The sequence below is a fragment of the Artemia franciscana genome, unplaced genomic scaffold, assembly GCF_032884065.1.
Source record: "Artemia franciscana unplaced genomic scaffold, ASM3288406v1 PGA_scaffold_1180, whole genome shotgun sequence".
NCBI lineage: Eukaryota > Metazoa > Arthropoda > Branchiopoda > Anostraca > Artemiidae > Artemia > Artemia franciscana.
In genome coordinates this window covers 348,712-368,208 of record NW_027062618.1, presented here as the reverse complement: position 1 = coordinate 368,208, position 19,497 = coordinate 348,712, and the positions used below count along the sequence as shown (strand labels likewise).

The following is a 19,497-nucleotide window of genomic DNA, read 5'->3' as shown; positions in this document are numbered from 1 at the left end:
AAAAAAGAAAAATTCAAAAATGGACCAAGAGCCTAAATTGTCCCTTGGCAAGGTCTTTTCCAGGTCTTAAAATTACATAGCTCGTCAAGCTCATCGAGCTCGTCGCTTGTCAGCCTTCAACGTGAGAGACACATATTTTAAATAATGTCTTAGACCACACCACACTGCTTTTCCATTTACGAACAAAACAACAGTTTAATTCAACGAAATATTCCAAATATTTTCGCCCCATGTCCAGGAGTCTTTCTCAACAGAAAAAACAAAAGAAGAAAACAACAACAAAAATTTTTAAAACAAATAACACACAAAAATGTACGACTAAACACACGAAGAGAAAAAAATAAATAAGAACAATTCAAATTATAAACAAACTGTTTATAATGTTAGCTGTTCTTATTTATTTTTTTCTCTTCGTGTGTTTAATTGCTATTTTTTTATATAATTTTTTTTTAAAAATCTTTTTTTTCGTTCTTTTCGTTTTTTTTCGTTGTTAAAAGCTCCCAGACGTGGGGCCAAAATTTTTCACTGCTTTATTGAAATTATAACCCGTTGTTTTATACATTTTTGTTTTTTGTTAATTAATTTTTTCACAAATAGAATTTTATATTTAAAGCACTGGATTCTAATTATTTCAACATTGCATAAAAAGAGATATACAGAATTTTAAAAACTAATAAAGGCTGTGGATTCTGAGGAAGCCCGAATAAATTTTAGGCATATAGATAAGACCAATCAGTCTGAACTTTTTCATTCAATAAGTGGATAATAAATGCCTCTTAGATAATATTATTATGTAATAATGAATTCTAGCAGTCGAGCTGCTCAGTCCGTCGTTCAGTTATTATTGTCTTTATCAAGTCTGGAGCCCATACAAGGTCATAAAAAGCCACATGCGCAGGTTTACTTGAATAAGGCATTTTTATCAACACTGAGATAATCTGATGGTCAAGAGAGAGTATGTGGTACATACAGTATTATTATTTAAGTTAAAAGTCTTGTTTATTTTCTTGTTTATAGTTCTACTCATCCTTGCTTCTCAAAGAATAGAGTCGACAATGGCAGCGTGGTTTGGTGCTGAGGGCTTTGCCAAGTATTTATCTGACGACACTGCTACTAAGCGAGGAGCCAATCCAACATTCGTCGAATGGCTTGTTTTATCTTGGGTGATGGGTAAGTAGAAACGATAATTTTTATCACAGGATAATATTATCTCAATGCCATTATTCTTAATGGGCCAAGGAGAAGCTTATACAGCCAAGTGTATTTTAAAATAAAAATAGATAGAAATTCGGTTTTTATCAAAAAAGACAGTAGTATCCCCATAATGATTGCTGCAACAGCCCTATCCCTTCGACTCCTGGTGCCAAAACTTTTTTAGAGCACACAGGATTTCCAAACGCCATTTCTGGAATTACGCAAGATTGTTTACATTTTACGCTTCATTTACAGGTGGTTGTTACCTTGTGGTTTAGCAGATGTTATTGTTTACTTATGCAAATTTAAGTATAGATTATGTAGGTCTTTTCAAGATAAAGTACATTTTTCTTTAAGATGTTCTTAAATATGTTTCAAGAGGTTTTTTAACCCTTTTTCTTCAAGGTGTTTTTAAACATGTTTCAAAACATTTTCTCTTCAATATTTGTTTGTTAAGGGCATTCTCCAAGACGCAGTTGCTATTGTTTACATTTTACGTACATTAGGTTGTTACTCTAAGCTTTAGTATAGTTTATTGCTCATTTATGCAAATTTAAATGTAGATGATATGCGTTTTTGTAAATTTAAATATCTAAAAACCTACAAGCAAGGTAAGAAAAACACTCAATACGTTTCCAAGACGCTAGTCAAGTGGGGAACTCTCGCGAGTGCACTAATAATCAAGACAATCCCTAAGGGCCTTCTCTAAGACATGGGTGCTATTATTTATTTGGTCTATTGCGCACCGGTAGTTGTTACGTTATAATTTAGCATATCCTATCGTGTACTTCAATAAATTTAAACAATGATGACTTAGGGCTTGAGAAATACTAGAAAGCCTTCCCGAGGGGCATTTTTTAAGGCGTTATTTAAGTGAGGAACCCCGAATGTAAAAGCAATCATCTTAGTAGCAGCTTAAAATGATTAGGGCTTCCAAGAGTCATACCAATTTCTCATGGCATTCTTCAAGACACAAGTGAAATTGTTATTCGGGGTATTGTGAACATTTGGTTGTTAAGTCAAAGTTCAGCAGATACTATTGTTTACTTATGCAAATTGAAATGCAGATGATGAAAAGATCAACAAATACGTCCGGGGCCCTATCCGTCTAATCCTAGGACAGCACCCCCAAGGGCCTGCTCCAAGGAGTAGGTACTATTGTTAACTTATGCAAGCTTATATGTAAATGACATAGGTTGTCACTAGACACAAAATATATTTTCCAAGATGTTTTTCAATAACTTTCAAGATGGTTTTCAAGAAGTTTTTTCTAAGACGTTTTTCAAAACGTTAGTCTTCAAAATATTTCTCAAAACCTTTTTCAACACATTTTTCTTCAATTATATTTCAAGACATTGCACGAATATTTTTCAAGATTTTTTCTTCAATACGTTTTTCGAGATTTTTTTTTCTTCAAAACATTTTATCAAGACCTTTCAAGATATCTTCAAGTTTTTCTTCAAGACGTTTTTCTTCAAGACATTTTTCTTCAAAACATTTTTCAATACGTTTAAAGACGTTTTCAAGATATTTTTCTTCAAGACATTTTTAAATATGTTTCAAGACACTTTTCAAGATTTTTATCTTCTCTCCTTTTTTTCTCCTTTCATTTTTATCTTGGTCCTTTGGCTGTCTCTCTGTGTTTGTGTATATGTCCATGTTTTCATTTGTCCTGTTTTTGTATGTCTCTATGTATTTGTTTGTGTGTCTGTGTATGTGTTTATGTGTGCATGCGTGTCTCTATCTTTCTCTGTGTACCTGTGTGTCTGTCTGTCTGTCTGTGCGTTTGATTCTATGTGTGTGCTTGTGTCTGTGTTTTTGCACCTTTTTTTCTCTCTCTTTATGTCTGTCCATCTTTTAGTCTGTCTGTGTGTCTCTCTGAATAAGCGTATATGCGTGCATGGTTGTTTTTGAGTATGTTTGTGTGCGTCTCTATGTGTACCTGGGTGTCTTGCGATCTGTCTGTATCTGCGTGTATCTGTGTGTGTTAGTGTGTGTGTGTGTGTGTGTCTCTGTATGCTTTTATGTCCCGTCTGTTTTTCTGTTAATGTGTTTGTCTAAGTGTGTGTGTCTGTGCGTGAGCGTGCTTGTCTCTGTGTTTGTGTATGTGTCTATCGCTGTGGCTGCGTCTCTCTCTCTCTGTATGTGTGTGTGGGTTTTCGTGTGAGCGGGCGTGTTTGTCTGTATCTCTGTGTTTGGGTATCTGTCCATCTGTCTGTCTGTTCCATTAGGTTTATCTCTGTATGTGTCTCTGTGTGTTTGTACTTTTGTGTGTTCGCGCGTGTTTGTCTTTCTCTTCATGCCTGTGTTTTTGTCCATCTGTCTGTATATGCATATGACTCTATGTTTGTACGTATGTCTGTGTGTGTATTTGTCGGTCAGTCTGTCTGTCCATGTATGCGTTTCTCTGTATGTGTGTTTCTGTAAGTTTTTGTTCGTGTGTGCTTGTGTGTGTGTGTCTTTGTTTGTTGGAATGTGTTTATGTGCGTGTTTGGGTTTGTATCTCTCTCTCTCACTTTCTGTCTCTCTCTCGTTCTCTCTCTCTCTCTCTCTCTTTCAATTTTAAAACACACCTTATCTACATTTAAGTTTGCTTAAGTAAACAATAATATCTGCTAAACTATAGCGTAACAACCCCCTGTGCGTAAAATGTAAAAAATAGAACCTGTGTTTCGGCGAATCGTCAGGAGAAAAAAATCTTGAAGAAAAATGTTTTGGAACTTATTTAATAAACATTTAGAAAAAAGATGAAAAACATCTTGAAACATATTTTAAAACGTTTTGAAGAGAAAGTCCTATGTCTAGCAAAAACCTACATCATCTATGTTTAAATTTGCACTAGTAACCAATAATATCTGCTAAACTATAACATAACAACCACATGTGCGTGAAGCGTAAAATGTAAAGGCTGTTGTGCAAGCCTGATAATGGCGTTTGGATATATATATATATATATATATATATATATATATATATATATATATATATATATATATATATATATATATATATATATATATATATGTGTGTGTGTTTTGTGTATGTGTATATTTGCTTTTCCTGTTTTTTTGCAAAGTGTTTAATTTTATCTTTATTGTTGTATTATTTTGTTTTCTTTTTTTGCTCCATTTTCTTGCTTTTGAATGACGGTTTTCAAATAAATGAATAAATGAAAACCTGACTGCTCGTAAAAAATTTCCTGTACAGGGAATTGAAGGGATTGGGCTGTTGCATTAAGCATTATGGGGATACCACTAAAGACTTTGGTATGTAGCTATGGAGTTTTTATTATTAGCAGTTGCTAAATTTGAAAGCAAAAAATGTCAGAGAAAAAAAAAGTGAAAATAAGTTTAAAAAAGGAGCTTCGCACCAAGCAGCTTAAGGAGTCGGTAAAAGTATTTTTGAAATAGTGAAAAAGTATTTTGGGGAATCAACAGGCGATTGATTTTTAATTTTTACAGATTAAAAGCGCTGTCGAATTTAGCTAATCAGTTCTCTTTTCATATTTCTTTTATTTTTTTCTTTTTCTTTTGTTTCTTATTTCTTTTCATGGTTCAACGTGGCAACATCGACGATATATGATACTGCCCAAAATACTTCATAACTTTGAAACAACTAAATAAAAATCTTATTAAATGACGGTTTCCAACTTAAATTAAGCAGTTTGTGGTAACACATTGTAAGTAAGGAACGGCACGGCTCAATAGTCACCAAAACTAAAAAGAAAGAATTTTGATATCAACAGGTACATCGAAAGAATCAGCTTATAATACTGATTCTAAATGTGTAAAACTCGTTGCATTTACTTTTACCGATGCAAGCTATGAGCCTGAAAGAATTTTCCTGATTTTTGAAAAAGGGAAACACCACCTAAATGTCAAGAAATGTTAATAAAAGTCACACCATCAGGTTCAGCGTGTCATATAACCCTACCTTAGAGGTATCAAACTCTTGTGTACAAAAATGTGAAATTTTGTATTTTTGAGAAACGAAAGATCACGGATGTGTGTTTAATTGTTTATTTTTGTGGGTCCCTTTTTTCAAAAGTCGTCTGAATTTTTTTTAGATAGCCGTTTTGTTCAGCATAGTTGAAAGATCAAACAATTATGCCTTAGGGGTAATTTGACCCCCCACAGCCCGTAGGTGAAAGCCTGAAAGCTACAAAATTTGCCATTGTTTACGTATAATATTTTTATTGGAAAATATACCGATATTTTTCGGGGGTGTGCTGGGGATTGGCTTTTATTGGGAGAATTTTTCTTGAGGAGGGTAATTTCTGGGGGCAAACTCTCCAGGAGAAATTTTTCACTTGGGGGATTTGGCAGAAATCATAAACAAAATAATTTTATTACTCTTAATTTCTCTCTTCAAACTAAATTTGGCGTGTGGAGATGTTCAAGGGGAATTTTCTGTGGGCTATTTTCATCAGATTTGGATCTCTGGGGAAAAACTCCACGGAAGGGGAATATCAAGAGTGATCAGGAAAATGATTAAGAATTAAAGTTTTTTTTTAGCATGAAAGTAGGCTAAGGAGAAATTTTTAGACTGAATCGTTCACAAGAAATTTTAATGGGGGGATTTACAGAAAGGGTAGAATTGTCCCGAGGAAATTTTAAAGGGAAAACAGGGTGCATATTACTTTGGAGTAAATTTCACGAAGGTTTTCACTTGAAGAGATGGAATTTGTAATAGAAAGTGAGCCAGATTTACAGATATTATTTTTAAAACAATCAGAAAATAAATACAAAATGCGTTTTTAAGAAAAAGCAGAAATATTCAGTTGAAAAAATTTTTCAACTTTTTGTATATAACTTTTTTATCTTGTATATAATTTCTTAGACCACACTGCTTTTCCATTTACCAAATATTAAGGAAAAAACAACAGGTTTTTGTTTCAAGAAAGTAATGAAAAAAAAATAAAAACAAAACATTATTTAAATTTAAAAAAAATATATTCCGAAAATTTCGACCCCATGTCCGAGAGCCTTTCTCAACGGAAAAAAAAAACAAAAAAAAGAATTGTTTTTAAATAACAAACACAAAAAAATCGACAACTAAACACACGAGAAAAAAATATGAAAAACTCACACTATTAACAAACTTCTAGCTTTGATGTTACAACATAAGAATAAAACCAAAGCGAATGTCTATAGTGAAACCATGGGTCACTCTCCTCTCAACATTCAGTGTATAAATGAGAATATTATAAACCATCTCCCAGCACTAATGTTATAACAAAAGAATAAAACCGCGTATAAATGTTTCTACATTCAGTGCATAAATGAGCAAAATAGCAGTGTGTAAATTTATAATTTAGTTTGTTTATAATATTCACATTTATGCACTGAATGCTGAGATGAGAATGACCCAAGGCTTCACTATAGACGCTCGCTTTGGTTTTATTCTTATGTTGTCACATCACTGCTGGAAGTTTTTTTTGTAGTGTGAATTGTTTTGATGTATTTTTTTTTCGTGTGTTTAGTTGTCGCTTTATGTGTGTGTTTTTTTTTTAAACAGCTTTCTTTTTTTCGTTCTTTTCATTTTTTTCCCGTTGAGAAAGGCTCCCGGACGTGGGGCCGAAATATCCGGAATTTTTTTTATTAATAAAGTTTTGTTGGTTTTTTTTCACTGCTTTGTTGAAAGTAAAATCCGTAGTTTTTGCTTAATTTTCCTTTTTTTTTTATCATTGGTACTTTAAGACTCAGCACATGCCTGGTGGAGTCCAACATACCGACCTATTTACATTTTGTGATTATTCTACTAAAGTCTTAGACCTTTTGTATAGTTTTCCCGAAAACCCACTTCCATCCTAAGCAAACAAATTATGCACTCAGGTCAGCTTGTAACCTTTATATTCTCTTTTGACTTTCAAACCTTTGAATTAAGACGGTTCACTTAGAAGACTGTGGGGAGGCCATATTAGCCAGTCTGTAGAATGTATTAAACACGTATGTTCCTGCAGTTCACTCTAGGCTTTTCAGGTTTGTTAATTGACCTTATTTTTTGGAATTCAAATGTGATTTTAATTTTTAAGGCAGGAGGATTTTCCCCTTCGAACGATCTCTTTTGATTTAAACAACAAAGGCAGATTATTTTCTTTTATGATCTGGCTGTGACGCTAATTCTTAAATATGGGTCAATTCATTCAGGCAAAACTGCCCACACACACTAGAACAACAAAAAAGAACCTAATAAAACTGTTTCTTTTTGTTATCTTTATCATCCCTATCAAGTCATTTTATTACGCTTGCCTCATGGGACAAACGTTTAGTATAGCCTTAAGTGTTTCAGGGAGTTTGGGCGTGAAATGACAAAAATCCCTCAGAAGCTGTTGTAAAGTTCTTTGTGATTAAACAGGAAAAAAAATAAAAAGAAATTTATGAGCGCAAAAAATATGGGTCTTGGATAACCGCAAGTATTTTATTTGTCGTTTGTTTTTCATTTGTCCAAATTTTTTTAATAATAATATCAAAATAATATATAATTTTATAAACATTTTAATTTTATTAATTTTAAATTTTATTAATTAAAATTTTATTATTTTAAATTTTAAATTATATTTCTTAAAATTTTTATTAATTTTATAATCTAAAAATTTTATAATATATAATTTATAAAATTAAAAATTTTTATAAAAGTTTATGAAGATTTTGACAAAAAATTATTTTTTATCCCTTTCCAATCGTCTTTGTGCGTGAACAGTTGTTTTTAAAGCATTGTGGACGAAAACTACATATTTAGTGTAAAGAGCGAGTCGGTAACGAGGGGACAGCCAGTCCCACTTATAGAACAATATCTGTTAGTATTAAGTTTTAATTTCGGCCATAACTTTAATTTGAAAATTTTGTTTTCCTCTATTTGATTTCTGTTCATTTCAATACATAGGGACCCAAAAAACGTTGAGTGGCCTTCTACCTCTTCAAACATGACTTTTAAATTCATAATTTTACTTCTGAAGAACAATACTTTGAGAAAAAGAGCAAGTTTGTCGTTTTTTTTCGAAAGAAATTATAATTGTCTGAAATAGATGATCGTCTGCGCATTAAGAGGGGAGCTTTCTTCCCCTCAGCATTCATATAGAGGGCGTAATCCTTCATTCTTCCAAATGTATTCTCTTTAAACGATCAATAACTATGTATTTAATATATATATATATATATATATATATATATATATATATATATATATATATATATATATATATATATATATATATATATATATATATATATATATATATATATATATATTTAATTTTATTATTTTATTTTATTATTAGTTATTTTTTTTTTATTATTTAATTTGTCATCCTGGGATTTTCTGGCCTGAAAAATCCCTCTAGCTAGGTCACGAGTTTGGGAAAACTCGCTTAAAGCCTTAATTTTTAAAGCATAGTTTTCATTAAGATTAGGTCAAATTTTTCATCAGTATTTTAATGACTTCATGCATTAGCGAAAACGAGAATCAAAACGAAATAAAAACTAAAGTGAAGAACCAAGAAATATGTGGTTATAAAAACAACACCGTCGCAACTTTTGACGCCAACAAGCTGTGGTACAAAACCCAGTAAAAACCTACAAAGATGTCGAAGTTTATGACAAAGATAACGTAAACTACCTAAGTCTAATTTATAAGTCATGAGGACCCTTCAACATTGTGTGTATTCACTGTAGAGCCCTCCATTTTCCCGAAGAAAGCGTAGCAAACAAAGGTGATCCATTTGGAGATTTGACAATTTGTATTGTCAAATTGCATTGCTATCTCCACATTTTACAAATAAATTGGTTTGCCTAATTCCTTTACAATTAATTTTTCCTTACACAATAAATCTTCCTGGACTTCTAAAATGTAGAAATCTTCTCATTCTTTTTGATTTGACTTCCTATAACTTTATCACGGTCTAGCACATTCTCAGAATTTTATGACCTTCTCTCATTAACACTTTCCTTATCACCAACCAGGATCTTGTCCCTGTCTTCAGCTGGTACCAGGCTATATTATATACTCAATCTCCTTCAGTAGTGAGGGGTTTATGGCTTTCAAAGGAACTCACCCCATTCGAATACCGATCCCGATATGTTTTAGAAACTTCGTCAAGACGCAGGTGCTTCTTACGTAATGAGGTTTGTTTTAAAAGAGATACAAGTGTCTTTTCATAACAGAAAGTGTTTTTCTTTGATTGTTCAAAAACCCCACAAGGGCCAGGAAAAACTATCTGACCCCCGCCAAATCATGATTTATTCGGACGTTACGTAATAGAGAATGTTTAACTATGATAGGGACGACGTAATCTCATGTGACATGTTTCTTAAGGGCCCGTGGAGAACCCCTGCTTGTAACTGAGGATGGCACACAAATGGGTACTACGTAATGGGGGCGCACACGTGATGGATACATAATGACGGCACACACGTTTTGTGTTGCGTAGTGATTATGCACACGTGGGGTGTTACATAATAGTTACATAATACTTTAAGAGATTTTTCTATCAAGGTGTTTTTTTTTAGATTTCATTTTCTTTCAAGAGGCTATTTATCAAGGAATCTTTATAGTCCAAAGATTTTTGTCCCCTTTAGGAATCGAAAAAAATTTCCCCATAATGGAATGGAGCGCTAGCAGGATGGACCAAGAAGCATTTAATGTTGATTCGATTCAATGAATACCTTCTACGTGATAACCTATTCCAAACGCAGAGATTTCCCTACCTGGTTTCTAGAATGATTAAATGAATTGGATGTTTCTAGCCCTTTCCATATGAGAGCGCGCAAGCATCCCAATCCTATTCATTTTTGACCTATTAAGCACACCTGCCTGTTACAGTGTATTTATTTTCTAACCTAACCAAGACATTTTCTAACCTAACCAAGACATGTTAAGTTCACTATTGAATCAGTAAGATGTTACATAGCATTGGCTTGATAAATTACATTGCATAAATTATTACTACTTGAAGATTTTTCCAAGCAAGAAGATGGAAGATGGAAGATTCTTGCTGGAAGATTCTTCCAGCAAGGACTCTAAAAGGCAAAGAGTTTTTATGGTACATCAAAGTTTTATTAATAAAAAAACCTTAGCATCGTGAAATCACAGAAAAAGCAATTGAAACTCAACAAACGGAAAAAAAAACAACATGACATTTTTTCCCCAACCCGGAAATAACAGGAATTGTGACGTCTCGTGGAAAGGTTCAACGACTAGCAAATGGATGTGCAAAATATTTAGGATTAATAGCAGATGAAAATCTTTTTTTCTTCCTCGCATTCATGCTGTAGGATTAAAACTTTCAAGGAATCTGGATATCATAAAGAAACTGAAGCACACATTCCCAGTATTGCGCAATTTGTATGGCAGTCGACGTTCAAATCCCATCCTAAGAAACTGGATTTCATCCACAAGAATGCCTTGAAGATCATCAAACACTCAGATGATTATCTCTCGCTGAAATTGCTGTTTGAGCTTTCCTGCTTGGTTTTTGCTTTCAGATTCCTCTCCAGCTTGCTTCCACCGCCTTTTAGGAATCTATTTCGTTTGGTAGACAGCATCTTCCAATCACAAGGCTATCTGCACTGATCCATATTCGACATAAGGCAACAGTGAGGTCGTATTTTTTGCCTGATATTGTCTACGTTACGGCTTACAAAACCCTACCGCTTGAACTGAGAGGTAGGAGCTCACTTGGCTCTTGTAAAAAGAGAATAAATAGTTATCTTGTTTTGAATTAGTTTAAATTGAATAAAGAATCTAAATAGAAAAGTTATTTTAGCCATTATTGAGTTTTGTTGTGTGGGGATCGGAGTGGTTTGATCCTGGATGAAAAGGTGGGGACTTTTAAGGATGTTTTGTTGGTAGGGGCCATGGTTGTATGGAGAAGTAGAGGGAGAGCCATAGTGCGTATTTATTTTTGAGGTAATAAGGGGCTCAGCATGCATTTTTTGCATAACGATGAGAGATTGTGTATGTTATGACTGTTATATTTTTAATAAACCCCAATGAACTGAACTGAACTGAAAAAAGTTGCTATAAGATAACATATAAGCAAAACATGCGTGAGTTAAAGAAATACTGGGGGCCCTAGCAGCCAATTCCAGCGGGAAAGGGGAAGGTTTTTATTAGAGGTAAATTTAAGCCATATTAAGATATATTTCTGAGAGATTCTAATGAAAATGCCTCGTTTCTTTGAAATTATGCATCCCTGTTTGGCAATCGCACATTTGAATAATATTCTGCATTATACTCTGCATAATCTTGCTAGAGGTAAATTTAACCCACATTAAGAGACATTTTTGAGAGCTTTTAAAGAAAATGCCCCGTTCCTTTGACTGAATGTTTGATTTCAATACTCTTCCGTAGAAAAAGTTTTTTAACACCTCCTGAGGTTTTAATGCAAATACCTCGCTTCTTTGAGCCAAGACTATGTATTTCTGATTGACAAGCCTACATCTGAATAAAATTCTTCTTCATATTTCGCATGATGTCGTTAGAGGTAAATTTAACACATATTAAGAGATATTTTCGAGAGTTTTTAATGAAAATGTCCTTTTTCTTTGACTAAGTGTAAGATTTCCGTCCCCCTCCGTCAAAAAAATCCCCTAACACTCCCTGGGGTTTTAATGTAAATGTCTTGTTTCTTCGAGCCGAGACTATGCAATCCTGGTTGACAAACAAACATTTGAATACTAATCTTCTTCATATTTCGCAAAATCTTGTTAGAAGCAAGTTTAACCCACATTAGGAGATATTTTTGAGAGATTTTGATGAAAATGGCCCTTTTTTCCACTGGCTGTTAAATTCAGTCCCCCTCTGTCGTAAAAATTCGTTTAAAATCTCCCTGCTTAACTTTAAGCTGTAGAACATGTTAGTCCAAGGCGATTCACACCACCGTGGCAAACTATAGATAAACACGGCGCTCTCTGGTACCATCATCATTCTAAAGATACTTTCATGATAAAAATATGCTTTAAATCCAATAGTTTGTGTTCTAGCTATCCAACTCCCAACACAACATCTTCCATGGAAATTCACGCCACCGTAACAAATTTCTGATGGTGCTTGGCAATTTCTGGCGCATATTATCACACCTAAGGCTTTTTCTGACTTTTTACTACAAAAATATTCGTTTACAGTAGAATTAATCATTTAAACTTAAAGGAAAAATCCAAAAGCATTTCTTCTGATAACTCAAAAACAGCAAATGTATCAAATACATCTAAACTACGCACGCTCGTATCGAGGGGGGCTACTGGGTTTGAACCCCCTTCCCTCTCTTAAAAACTTTTACAGCTCTTAAACGTAATTAAAATGCTTATAAAGACATTTTGGTGTGTTTCAGAATGTTTTTTTGCAAGACCCCTAAAAATACCCCCCCCCCCTTTACCCAAGGGAAAATCTTGGATATGATCTTGACTACAGATACTCCAGGAACTTAAGGATTGCGCTTAGATTTCGTTTCTCTACTATCAGTAGCAGAATATTTAAGACTTCAAAATATTATATAAATTCATTTACTTTTTCAGCTCATAGATATAGAGCAGTTACTAAGTTGGTTACTTGAAATGTTGCTTGAGCCTTAAATCGCTAATAGATAATAACGAGTAAAATCAGACTCTTTCATAGACATCTTTTTTGCCATTTGTAATTGCATCTTAACCAATTTCATTTCAAATGAAGAAATCTGGAAGTAATTCTGTTTTTCCGCTTTTATGAAATCAAAGATCTGAGCAATCTAATCCTTCTTGGTCTTTATAAGAGTTGGTAACTTAGAAAATTGTATGATTAGGAAGAACGTGATTTCTTAGGCCAGCCTGATAGTTAGAAACAAGTTAAAAGTTAGTGTTTAGGCGCACCTGAAGCTATGAGTTTCCTGGCATCAATTATTGTTCCATTATTAGGTCTCACTGAATTTAAATTCACTTTCGAAACTTAAGCCTAAAAAAAAAAAAAATAATTAAATATAGTCTTTGTTTTATTTAACGTTCTTACTTTTTTTTCATGTTTTAGCAGCGATTTTAAATCAAAACAAGCTTGGTGATGACCCGCTGAAGACTCAGTTAAAATGTTACTTAATCGAAAAAGTGATTCTTAAAGAAGTACATGAAGTGGCTAAAAAATTAAATATACTTAAGCTGTTTTTTTTTTACATTTGCCTTTCTGAAAACTGCATTCAGAAATTAAATATGAAATTTCTAGTAAAAATTGTACGTACTTAATCTTTGAATATAATTTTATTATAATGTTCCCAGCATCCTCGAGACTGAACTCTTATGGTTGATGCCTAAAGTCAAAATACTACTGAAAAAAAAACTTTTGAGTAATTGTAGCGGTTGAAATTGTTTTGACAAGGGCAGCACTAAAGCAAGTAAAAAATCAACGCTGTTCAGCAGTAGGTCCAGCACTACCTCTGATATATCTGAGTCAAGACATCTATTACATTTATTTTTGTGGGCTATCCTCAAAGTTTGCTTACCCTTTCTTTGAAACGATACAAATGTATTTCTACATGCCTAACGAAGGTGTAAGCAATTTCAGCATCTTAAGGGGGCTCCTAAGATAAAAAGGTGTCGGGAGCCTAATTATTTTGATCACCATGCTGAATCTACACCCCTGGGTGTATATCCTGAACCGTTTCTGGCTCCAACACGCGTGCCGCTGTTTCATCTTGCCACACCTCTTTGTGCCGTAGAAGCTATACTTTCTGTGACGAGTGGTATACTTCCACAAGCCGATCGAAATATTATAACTCTCTGCATCACGCATTTGTAATAAATCTGGAGCTCTGTTCACTTGTGGTAGGAAAAATTGTCTTAATCTCTTTATACTCTGCTTATAGTCCTTAGGACCTATCGTCATTTATGGCCATTATGGCCTCACGGTAGCTTTTGCCTTTTAACTTGTTGTCAATCTATGGTAACGTGTATCGAGATAGGGTTTCGGGAGCTATAGGTTGAAATCTGAGCCGTTGGTTTTATTTCGTCTTCGGTTAGTGTCAAGTACAATAAATTCAGCACAGACTATCTCCAACGAAAATGAAAAACAAAAATCACATCCTATTCTTTGACATACCAATTTTATTTTTGTCAGCCAATCTAAGTCCTCCCTATGACCTTGTTTGGCGCCAATTAAAACAAGCATCAATTCCTATGATGATGACTAATTTACTTTGTTCTAGAGCTCAAGCTGAAGATGATTGTTTCAACACTGCAACAAACTGCCAATTTTGTTACGTTTATTGATCAATAATTAAAACTGTTTTATCCGACTCGTAACACTTTTTTCGTGTTTTCCAAAAACTTCTTGGGGGGCCAATTTAGATCAATAGGAGGGATTTTACCTTCTTCCGGGCTAGTGTACAGGGATGACCACTCCTAATCGAAAAAGTTCAGAAGTTTGTTTCGATTCTCGCTATTCTGATCTGTATCAACCAAAAACAAATCTTGAGAAGCAGAAAAAATTCTATACAGGTTAGATTTCATTGTATTATGCTTACAAGTGCTGAGTCTGATCAACTATTTGGTGACGTTCAAAATCAGAAATATGCACAGGGAATTTTTGGTAATTTTATTTATCCAGAAAGTGCGATCAGAGTCGTATTGCTTTGTATTGAATAAAATGATTCAAATTTATATATTTTGAAACATTGTACAGCTTTTCCTCCACAAACCAAACCTCTAAAATACTTGAACCTCTCGATGTCAAAATATTCTCCTTAAAACTCTTCTCACTCGATGGATTTCACGGTGCTAACGATCTGCCTCCGATCTTGACTATTTTAGTTTCAAAAACGATTTAAACTATTCTTACATGATTTTAAAGAAGTCTTTCCGGTGTAAGGACATATGATCAACCATCATGAAGAAGTTCTTCTTAGTATTACTTGTTTTAGTTTGTTCCACATAACATCCCGAGAAGATGAAGATGAATACCAAACACATCAAAGAATAGAAACCATAAAGTAAAACACGAGTTCTGGGGATACAATCAGATTTCTCTTAGCTAGTCGGTGTCTTTGTTGTTTATTTTCTTGAATACTCTGTTCTTTATTTAGGTTTTGTTTTTTAATATTTCATTGCTTTCACATCTTTCTTATTATTTGCACCAATGACACTTTGTGGATTATACAAGCCAAATATCCACGGTATATGTCTTTCCTCTGCGAATTTTCCTAATCTTGTCCCACTTGCTTTGCTATTATTGTTATCAATTCTATATTGCGAGCTCTGTTATACTTGTCCAGATCACACTTCAATATTTTTAATTTTTTTTAATAGACTCAGTATTAGAAAACATGTCTCCAATGAAAGTGAAAAGGGACACTAATACCAAAACAAACAGAAAATATGTCATATATTTGAAGGAAACTGTCACTTTCTTCAACGCTTTCCCTCCTTTCTTTTCGCTAATTTTTCGCTGAATTTATCCTGAACTCATTTTAGGTGGAGTTTAGTGACGAGAGGAAAGTCTTATTTATTTATCCATGGTGAGTCTCCATCAGGAAACAAAAATTAAATTCTTCAACCTTACTTACATGAATAGCCTCAATTTTCCAGCATTCATAGTTAAGATGGTCACTAAAATACTGACTATTTTTGTCAATATTATATTAAAATAGTGATTTTCACAGTTATAAAACTGTGTGGATATTGTGTAGGAAATCTGGCACGCAACTCGAGTATCGTTTAATATTAAAAGTTTTGCATCAAGGTTTTGGAGCATAATCCCAGGTCATACTCGTGAATTTGAGCATTCTACCACATTCAAGATTAACGTGAATAGATTCCTCCTCACAAAAGAATAATGAATATTATATCACTTTTACATCTATTTTCTATTTATTTTCTCCCTTTTTTGTATTTTTCTTTTTTTAGTCCGAGGCTTGATAGCCTTGGATCTGGAATTTCTTTTAAAATATCAACCATCATGCTTCAATAGATATGCTGACGACTTTAAAAGGACTAAATATCACACTTGGCAATAGCGAAAATAACTGGAAGTATTGTAAATCGCAGACAAGTGAAGTAGCACAACTGGTGTTTGGCAAGAGAAGTTTTACGAAGAAACCGTTGGCTAACTAATAAAACGTTGAAGGTCTTAGAGCAAAGACAAAGGGCAAGAGTCCTTGAGGATATGGCTACTTATCAAAAGCTAAGTGAAGTGGAGAAAAGACTAAATCTGCAAGACCAAGCTCAGTTTGTTGTATGGAAAGCAAATAAAATCGAACTAGCAGCAAAAAAAAAGACATAGGTAGTCAGTACAAGCATTTCCAAGATCTTACGCAAAATAAACTCTCATATGGGACCCGTTCTACCCAGGGATGGGGCACTTCTTTCTGATGAAGTATCTTGTCTTGAGCTGTAGAAGGACCACTTCTGCTCACTCTTAAACCACCAAATCCCGTTTATCCTTCAAAATAATAGTCTAAGACAACCTAGCAATCAAAGATCTTGAGCAAGTGCTCCTCCCGATGAGTATTTCAGCCCCTCAGAAATAGGAAATTTGTAGTTAAAGGAGTCAAGTATAATAAAGTTACTGGTATCTGTAACTTTAGCTCTGAGCTGCTGAAATATATGGGTCTTGCGATGTTCCTGTTTGTTCACCCCCCGTTCTCCAAAATTTGGCTAACTGAGATAGTTCCCGAACATTGTCATTATCACCTTATGGAAGATGAATGACTCTTCATTGAAGGAAAGGCCACCTTGCTCTAGACGTGACTACTTGAATTACAATGGAGGAACTGTGTTGTTGGTTCTCTGCTCCGAAGTTGCTCTGAATGTCAAACTCTGCTCTGGTTTTCGCAGGGCTCGGTGACAGGAGTATAGTGGTTTTTTCAGGACTGTTCAACTTTTGAGCAGATTTGTACGGCTTGAAAGATAATAGAAAATACCCTGGAGTTTCCAGACAGCTTTTTTTTAACTTCATGGACTTTTGTGCTATGTTTGACTCAGTGAACCAAGAACCTCTTTTGCAGATTCTAGAACTGACAGGCATATATGGGAATCACTGAAGACTCTTCAAAACTTGAAAGATAATAGGAAATACCCTAGAGTTTCCAGACAGCTTTTTTTAACTTCATGGACTTTTGTGCTATGTTTGACTCAGTGAACCAAGAACCTCTTTTGCAGATTCTAGAACTGACAGGCATACATGAGAATTACTGAAGACTCTTCAAAACTTAACACTTAAGTACAGAAAGTTCTTTTCAAGTCAATAGCCAGTGCGCTCTGTTCTTCCAAGTCACAACAGGAGTGCATCAAGGATGCGCAGTGTCCCCAGAGCTCTTCAGTGTCATCATAGACCGCGTTATGACAAAGACCACTTTACATTTCAGCGTTGGGCTCAAGTTGGGACATCGTGTCTTCTCAGATGCTGATTTTACTGACGACTTGGATATCTTGATGGATTCCATGGATCAGTTTTTAGAAGTGCTTCAAATTTCTATTAGAAGAGGCTGGAAAGTGTGAGACTGCTCATAAACTGGAATAAACGGAAAATATGGCTATAGGTCTGTCTTCTCCTGATGTCAACTCTTCAGTTAGCCTAGACAGAAAAACTAGCATCGACTTGCTTAAAGGTTCTACCTGGGCTCCACATTTTCAGCAGATAAATTACTTCTCTCCGATCTACAAGCAAAGATATCCAAAGCGTCTTCTGCCATTGGCAGGCTGAACAAAAACTAAACATGAATTCTAATACTAAACTACGAATTCTCAACACCCTTGTCAGTTCTGTGATGCTTTTTGCAGCTGAGACTGGCATACATCTGCTGCAACCCTAAAGGGCTTCGATGTATTCCAATCGATGAGCTTGAGAACGGCGATGAGTCGATGCTTTTATTAGACAGTGAAAAAAAATCGGAAAATGTACTCGATACTTCGATCATACTTACAGTGATCGTCATCAGCAGAAATACTTTGCGGTAGTTTGATTACGTGAGTAACAAGAAGCTGCTGCAGCTCATTAAGCCGTCTTGGTTTTCCACCCAACCAGCCAAGTGTGCCTGAAGATGGTTTGGACACCCACTTACAATTCCTCTACATTTGCCCGCAAAGGTGATCTTTGACTCCACTAAAGCCGATTGGAAGCGACCATGTAGCCGATCAAAGAAACGATGGTCCAGCAGCCTGTACAAGTTCCTAATGATGGCAGATATCAGACCAAGCAAACTGCAAGCGCTTACTACGGATCGCAGCAGAAGAAGAAGGCAGACGTCACTCTCTACGCCAAACGGCGCATGGCAGGAAACCTAAGTCAAGACAACTCAAGTTTTCTTACTTTTTTCAGTTAGTAATTTTTCCTCACTCAGTTATGTGACATTCTTCTCGAATATCGTGATAAAAAGTTAGATTTTGTATTGTACTGTTCTTCTGATATTTTGGCTTTTTCTATTCATTTTCGAAGGATGGACAAAAAGAGTCAAACGTCAGCTTAAAGGGGCAACCTCCAGATATTACATGAACAGGATAATTCCTGTTCATCTTAAGTTTTTCCTCAATTTCATTAAAAACGAAAAATCAGAGGAAACTAAAATGTGCACTTAGAATTTACAACCAATAGATATTATCCCTTTCAACCCCCTACTATTTATACTAGACTTTCAATAGTGCCTTACTGAAACTATGTTTGAGTTTAAAAATTAAGCGGAGATTCGTAACTGAAAGTGTTTTATTTACTGATTGCCCTTCAAATTTGTTATCTGAAAATTTAATTTTTCAGACTGTCGGCTCGAGAAAATTATTTGACCTTTAAAGTCAAATTTTCATAAAAGTTCTAAATAGCGTGCCAGTTATTTTTTAACTTTCAAATGGGTATTTAGAAATTCAATAAATAAATTCATCCCAAATAAATTTCCATGAAGACGAATCTAGCTATGAAAATAATCTCAATTTATGTAGTTGGCAAGTGTCCGTGACACCCGGCAAATCATTCTTCTTAAACCGATCATGTGATAATATATAAAACGTAACGGTGTGGAGTGATTTTACAGTCAGTTGGCTCTCGAATACTGGCAAGAGAGCTTTTTTTTGTTTTTGTTGTTTTTCATGGCTGAACACTGGAGGCAATCGAATATATTTATTTGTGAAAATTGCATACAGTCAGTGGGTTTTATTAAAAGCTCAATCATTGTACGTGTAGTTAATTTATTACGTATGAGGAAAATAACCATTCCTCTTGCCTTCCAGGTCATTTACTGTGCCATTATGAAAATATGTATTTATCTTACACATGTCATTTCTCCTCAATATCCTTCGGGAACTCAACTTAAATAGCTTAATCAAAACCATCATCACCGCCCTTGTGACCTCCATATGT

General features: G+C 34.5%; 1 protein-coding gene across 5 annotated transcripts in view; it reads left to right on the top strand.

The window, feature by feature from the left end:
• LOC136041233 (transient receptor potential-gamma protein-like) overlaps positions 1-19,497 on the top strand; it is a 239,030-nt gene that overhangs the window by 161,457 nt on the left and 58,076 nt on the right. For all 5 annotated transcript variants that reach the window (XM_065725825.1, XM_065725827.1, XM_065725822.1 and 2 more), the window contains exon 10: positions 1,018-1,170. In XM_065725825.1, the coding sequence (XP_065581897.1) occupies positions 1,018-1,170 (153 nt within the window). The remainder of the gene's footprint in view (positions 1-1,017; positions 1,171-19,497) is intronic.